We start from the raw sequence: 7,089 nt of genomic DNA, 5'->3' as shown, positions 1-7,089 counted from the left end.
CCGTTTTTTCATCGAATCATAACATGCCAAACTAGCTTTCACGAAAGATTACGTTTGACTATTACGTAGATGTAACAAAGCCCAACCCAAACGGTCGAGAGTAGTGCATTCGATGACTATTTTTTTTTCTGCACGAACACCGCGTGTGTTTATCAGGGGCCCACCATGTGATGTTTCACAAATCGATGGACGCGGATTGAGGGTGACCTGTGTGAGGCCAGGTTTTGCCCTTTTTAGACAATGGGACGGGGAATAACCTGACATTTTATTTCTATTTCAGGAAAGGGGGCACTCTGTGGCCAAAATAGTGCGGCGCGCACTAGCTAGGCACGTCCTTGCAGTATTAGATTAGTTTTTGTTGCACGAGCACCGCGTGTGTGTTGCTACAGCCAACCATTATAGTAATATTATACAGTTGTAGGTAAAAGACCATCCCTTTATGCAAAGGCCAGTACTCGCGCCGGCCCGAATTTGGGCCGGTCACCCGCGAGCCATCGGATCCCCACGCCCCTGACCGTCAGATGCGTTCCCCCATCGTCTCTTTCATCCCCCGTTCGCATCTCAAAAAACACAAAGCGCAGAAAAACATGGCGGCCCACCCTCCTTTTCCCGCGCAGTGCCCGTTCCTCGACCTCATGCTAGGTGGCCGGACCGGCCGCCGTCGCCGCCCTCGCCCCGGTTGCTCGCCGTTGACGCTCATCATCATCAAGTTGCAAAAAAAAGGTTGTATTGCAACTTTTTTGTCGCGTTCCTGTTGCAAATATGGTGGCTCCTCAGCGCCGACCACGATGCCATTCCTCGCCGGAGCTGCCCCACCCCAAGTTGCAACATCAATGGGGTTGATAGTGTTTTTCGTAGCCGAAAAGTCGGGGTATAAAAAAAAATGCTGGTTCCAGCAAAAGTAGAAGACTGTGGTAGCAAAAAAAAATGTTGGTTCCAGCAAAAAATAAATACGGTGGTAGCAAAATTCTGGCTGGTTCCAGCAAAATCAAAAGAAGGTAGTAGCAAAAATTCGGGGCTGGTTCCAGCAAAATCAAAATGAAGGTAGTAGCAAAAATCAGTGCTGGTTCCAGCAAAAAGGAAATATGGTTGTAGCAAAATTCTGACTGGTTCCAGCAAAATCTAAAGAAGGTAGTAGGAGCCTGGTTCCAGCAAAAACCAAATACGGTGGTAGCAACAATCGGGGCTGGTTCCAGCAAAACACAACCACGGTAGTAGCAAAGTGGTACACAGGTTCCAGCAAAAATAAACTATGGTTCACCAGCATCTTGGCGTGGGATCACCAGCCAAAAACAATCTTTGCCTGTGCGCAACAAAACTTCCTACCAGTTCCAGCAAAATTTATTGCTGGTCCCAGCAGTTCTCGACGGCGTCTGGTTCCAGCATCGGTCGAAACTCGCCGGCGTGCTAGTTCCAGCACCGGACATAACCGATAGCAGCACCGGAGATCGCTGGTTCCAGCACTTGGCGGAGCAGGTGGTAGCATCAAAACTTGCTGGTTCCAGCACCCGGCGGAGCCGGTGGTAGCACTGAAACTCGCTGGTTCCGGAACTGGACGCAGACGGGCGGCGCACTCGCAGCTTGACCCCTCCACCACCGTGGACGCAACATCCCGGTCGCCGCTCGCCCGTCTCCCGTAGCAACACCCCGGTGCCCTCCCTTCACAACTCTATCTGCAACCGCCAGAGCAGTCGATTCGATGCCTTCGGAATCAGCACATGAGCGGGATGAGACGGGCAGTGCAGCAGCAGAGGAATCCATGGCGATGTGCTCTGTGCTATTCGCTTTTGGAAGGAGGGATGAGGTTCTGGTAGAGGGGAAGAATGAGTGGTGGAGCTCAGCTCACACAAGGGGATAAGGTAAAGGCGCAGGGCGGTGTGTGGGGCCTAGCTACGTGTCCACTTGCGCGGGGCTGTGAGGCGCACGATTAAAGAATGATCGCACGAAGCGCGTGCGACCGGCCGAATCTTTAGCCGGTCTGCCGTAGCTAAACGTTTTCCTTACGCAAAAGGCATATATATAATTGCCAATAATGCACTACTGCAACCACCATCTGCTGCAGGGGCGGATCCAGCTATATGGCGAGGTTTGGCAGCCGCCATACCTAAAATTTGGCAAAAGTATTACTCCCTCCGTTCCATAATGTAGCGCATATAAATTTTCTACAAAGTCAAATTTTATAAACTTTGACCAAGTTTATAAAGAAAACTATTTATATCTACAATATCAAATGTATATAATATGAAAGTATGTGTTGTGATGTATCTAAGCACACGTATTTGGTATTCTAGATGTATATGATTTTCTCTACAAACTTGATCAAAGTTTATAAAGTTTGACTTCTAGAAAAATCTATATGCGCTACATTGTGGAACGGAGGGAGTACATATATATACTGTATGTATGAAGCTTTGAGCTGAGTCAATGGATTTTTGGTCAGTTTCGTCAATTTGGAGGATGAATACTCGCAGGGGGCAGGCAACTCATGGCCTCAAATGTATTTCGCCAGGTAGTTGTGTTGTTACCTACGTGTTTCTGCCTCATTAGAGGCCTAACTGCCGCTGAAGGAGAGAATTAAGCAATAGGTGACTTGCATCACATAAGCCCATGACCCATAAGCCCATGTTCTAAACGAGGACACAATTGGCAGTCAATTGCAAATCAATTCACATGTACTCCAGTTGATTGGACATGCTAAAAAAAATGTACTAATTGATTGGAGATACACGAGCTGTTTCATTCAAGCACGGTTGATCAGGAATCGCCTTGCAGCCGCCCCTCAAGCTTGTCTCTAGCTGTGTGATGAGCAGTGCCAACTCCGCGAAACCCAGAGCCTCACCGCTTTCCGTCTCTCCGGTGAAGAAACTAGATCTAATCGGACTCAAATCGTCTGAGGTATTACAATATACAACTAGGAGCAACGGCTACTCCTCCAAACTCATGACAATGTATGTCTTGTTGTGATATTTGTCCCTACTGCCGACCGACCGACCCACCCCTAGTCGGCTAACCTGTAAGGCATGCAACAGAGGCAGCGATTACAGAGCAACCACGCGATCTTTAGTCAGCGTGGTGGGCATGGCAGCGATCACCGTCAAGAGAGGCAGCAAGCAGGAACGTCACATAGTTATATGTTACTACATTGTTTTTTTCCCTCACAAACTCTGCCACACCTAAAAAATATTCCTGGCTCCGCCACTGATCTGCTGCAACCACTATCTGGGTGATCTACAATTATTCATCACAGTGGAGGTGGGTGGAGTCCAGCAGGGTTAAGAGGCAGAGGATGTGAATATGTGACACAAAATTTCGCGCCAAGAACAGATCAGACAGGCCGTTGCTCCACGCCTCCCCGTGACTTCTTGCCGATCAGCATGGATACGGCCTGCGGCAGCGACCCGCCGCAGTCGAAGAAGGTGTGCGTCATCGGGGCCGGCATGGCCGGGCTGGCCGCGGCGCGCGAGCTGCGCCGGGAGGGCCACGACGTGACGGTGCTGGAGCAGAGCGGCGACGTCGGCGGGCAGTGGCTGTACGATCCGAGGACTGACGCCGCCGACCCGCTCGGCGTGGCGGCGCCGGTCAAGGTGCACAGCAGCATGTACGCCTCGCTCCGGCTCATCAGCCCCAGGCAGAGCACGGGCTTCACCGACTTCCCCTTCTGCCCCAAGAGCGGCCGCGACGACCGCCGCTTCCCGGGCCACCGCGAGGTGGACCTGTACCTCAAGGACTTCTGCGACGCGTTCGGGCTCATGGACGCCGTGAGGCTCAACACCAGGGTCCTGCGCGCCGCCATGACGCCGGCGCGTCGGTGGGCGGTGAGATCCGTGGACCTCGGCGTCGGGGAGTGCGATGGTGCCGACGAGAAGAAGTTGGACGCGTACGTGGACGAGGTGTTCGACGCCGTCGTCGTCGCCACCGGCCACTACTCGCAGCCAAGATTGCCAAGCATCAAAGGTAAGTAAACCAAAGCTCCACCCATAGTCGTCACGGCCGGACTTCATAATCAGTCAACCCAACAGCCAACACTACCGAGTATGTAAGGAAGTACAAAATTATAAAGAAGAACATGTGCAGGCATCGAGACGTGGAGGGGGAGGCAGATGCACAGCCACTCGTACAGGGTGCCGGAGCCGTTCCGCGGCGAGGTGGTGGTGGTGGTCGGGTGCGGGGAGAGCGGCAAAGACATCGCCATGGAGATCCGCGGCGTGGCCAAGGAGGTGTACCTCGTCGCCGGGTCCATGGAGGCGGTCACCCCAGGCCTGTCCAAGGTGCTGGCCAAGCACAGCGCCAACCTCCATCTCCGACTTGAGGTACGTACACATTCGACACAACGGAGGGAACCGGTCGATTAACCAATATAATGAAATGCGCCGTTCATCCCGGCCGGCCCGGCAGGTGGAGCGTCTGTGCGAGGACGGGCGGGTGGCGTTCAAGGACGGCGGCGGCTCCAGCTCCAGCGTCGCCGCCGACACGGTCATCTACTGCACGGGGTACAGCTACTCGTTCCCGTTCCTCGAGACGGGCGGGGCGGTGACCGTGGACGACAACCGCGTGGGCCCGCTGTTCGAGCACGTGTTCCCGCCGTCGCTGGCGCCGTCGCTCTCCTTCGTCGGCGTGCCGAGGAAGATCTTCGCGCCCCGGTTCTTCGAGATCCAGGCCCGGTGGGTGGCGCAGGTGCTGTCCGGCAGGCGGGCGCTCCCGGCGGAGGAGGAGATGCGTCGGTCCGTGGAGGAGTTCTACCGCGCCAGGGACGCCGCCGGCGTGCCCCGCAAGTACACCCACGAGATCGGCAGGCGGGAGCCCACGGTACGTACTCTACTACGTGACCACGCCACCAAGCTGCTCATCGATTCGCTGATCGTCGTTGCTTTGATTGGCGGCGTGCGTGCGTGCAGTACATGGACGATTTCGGGGAGAAGTACTGCGACTTCCCTCGCGTGGAGGGGTGGAGGCACGAGCTGCTGGGGTCGTTCGTGCGCGGCATGATGGAGAACCTCGAGACCTTCCGCGACGACTACCAGGACAGCGACTCCATCCACAGGGCTATGCAGGAGTGGCATCTCTCTTGTGTGCAAAGCTCGCCACCTAGTTGCTGCAGCTACGCAGAGTCACAGGCAGCCGTCCCTGCCCAGCTCGTCTCCGTCAACCAGCACAATGATTAAAAAGGAAAACTAGGCATAGGCGAAGTGGCTGGGAATTTATCGCCCTACGATAAGTCCCGAACGTTTGAGATTTGCGTCTTTTTTGTAATTTACATACGCAAGGGATAGTAAGTTTAGTTGGTAAGCACGACAATTCCATCCTCAGTTTATCTTTATATGGCAACTTATCATACGTCGATAAATACCATGCTTATCATTTCCATATTTTAATTGAAGAAAGGTACAATAATGTATTTAAATGCCTCTGAAATAATCATCTAAAATAACTAAGGCAAAATTAATTATTTTAAATGAAAAAATGCATTGTTCACATGTCTCGGGCAATCCTGGCCCAGAAACCGGTCTGGCCTCGGTATGACTAGCACTTGTAGTACTGAGCCACGGTTCATGTTTTTCTAATGAAAGAAAGCAACACTGTTTTTTTTTTCATTTCATTAAGAGGTGTAGAGAAAACATTGTACAAGGAATATCATTAGGAATCACAACGAAAAGAAGAGGGCTGCGTCGAGATGCAACCGGGCAATCGCTGAAAGAAGATAGACAACAAAGGGCCATCCTCCTCCATAGTTTACACCAATGGGATGCTACGCGTGAACACCACCACCACCACCGTAGACGAAGAGTTCCAATCCGCCGTGACCAAAGCATGATGCCTCAAAGTTGTTGGCACAAACGGAGGGTAGTGAGTGACCGAGTCCACACCCAGATGAAGATCCAAGCACATGTGGGGCTACAACACAACAGATGCGGCGCCAATAAAATTGACCGAAATCAAGGAGTGAAGTCCACATTATATTTGCATCGCTTCACCATGCACACGCACCATCATGTTCGCATAACGAAAACTCCGACACCTCCTGGGTCTGGCCTCTTGGTTGGGCCTTATGTCATCATGGGCCTGCCAAGTGGGGAATTACCTCTTCATTGGCCCCCAAGTTTATTATGGTTTCGATACAGAAACTGACTGATCCCTCCTTTGAAGTAGATTCCAGCTGGCCTTAAGACTTGAGATCCGCAAAGTTGCTCGTGAAGAGATCTTGACGGACTCTAAAGAGCAAACCTGTTAAAATTTTAGTTAAAAAGGTTAAGGAAAAGGTTCGGTGATACTCGATCATCTCTCGGAAGAGGGTGACCAGCGACCCAACTGAGGGTGTATCATGAAATTCGGGTGAAGATGCTGACACCTGTGTAACTCTTGAGGAAAGATGCCAACCATTTTCCGAAAGGAACGTCCTTTAATCGTCGAAATCAGATCCGAACCCGCGAACTTCAGCATTTGGCTCTTTATTTAGAGTCCAATCCATGCCATAGAGGATACTGAATTCGCACCTTGTTACGGGTGTCGTCGTGTAATCTGACAACTGTTGGGGGACGCAGTAATTTCAAAAAAATTCCTACGCACATGCAAGATCCATCTAGGTGATGCATAGCAACGAGAGGGGAGAGTGTTGTCTACGTACCCTCATAGACCGAAAGCGGAAGCGTTATGACAACGCGGTTGATGTAGTCGTACGTCGAAGGTACAGCACCTCCGCGATCTGCACACGTTCAGCTCGGTGACGTCCCACGAACTCTAGATCCAGCTGAGGTCGAGGGAGAGTTTCGTCAGCACGACGGCGTGGTGACGGCGATGATGAAGTTACCGGCGCAGGGCTTCGCCTAAGCACTGCAACGATATGACCGAGGTGGAAATCTATGGAGGGGGGCACCGCACACGGCTAAGACAATTGTCAACTTGTGTGTTCTAGGGTGCCCCCCTGCCCCTGTATATAAAGGAGCAAGGGGGAGGCCGGCCGGCCCTATAGGCGCGCCAAGGAGGGGAGGAATCCTCCTCCTGGTAGGAGTAGGATTCCTCCTTTCCTAGTCCTACTAGGAGGGGGAAGGAAGGAGAGGGAAAGAGGGGCCACGCCCCCCTCCCCTAGTCCAA

At 52.5% G+C, this 7,089-nt stretch overlaps 1 protein-coding gene across 1 annotated transcript; it reads left to right on the top strand.

The window, feature by feature from the left end:
* Positions 1–2,903: 2,903 nt before the first annotated feature.
* LOC123098448 (flavin-containing monooxygenase FMO GS-OX-like 8) lies at positions 2,904–5,317 on the top strand. The gene is made up of 4 exons (XM_044520436.1): positions 2,904–3,954; positions 4,075–4,310; positions 4,396–4,806; positions 4,896–5,317. Exons 1-4 carry the CDS (start codon positions 3,375–3,377, stop codon positions 5,160–5,162), a joined length of 1,494 nt encoding a protein of 497 aa, XP_044376371.1. The 5' UTR covers positions 2,904–3,374; the 3' UTR covers positions 5,163–5,317.
* Positions 5,318–7,089: the final 1,772 nt, after the last annotated feature.

Source organism: Triticum aestivum, chromosome 4D (genome assembly GCF_018294505.1).
Source record: "Triticum aestivum cultivar Chinese Spring chromosome 4D, IWGSC CS RefSeq v2.1, whole genome shotgun sequence".
In the NCBI taxonomy this organism is placed as follows: domain Eukaryota; kingdom Viridiplantae; phylum Streptophyta; class Magnoliopsida; order Poales; family Poaceae; genus Triticum; species Triticum aestivum.
This window is presented reverse-complemented; position numbering and strand designations above follow the sequence as displayed.

Coding starts and splice junctions, on each gene's coding strand:
- LOC123098448 (XM_044520436.1), top strand. CDS start 3,375: ATGGATACGGCCTGCGGCAGCGACCCGCCGCAGTCGAAGAAGGTGTGC. Junction 3,955..4,074: donor AAGATTGCCAAGCATCAAAG/GTAAGTAAACCA, acceptor GAACATGTGCAG/GCATCGAGACGTGGAGGGGG. Junction 4,311..4,395: donor ACCTCCATCTCCGACTTGAG/GTACGTACACAT, acceptor CCGGCCCGGCAG/GTGGAGCGTCTGTGCGAGGA.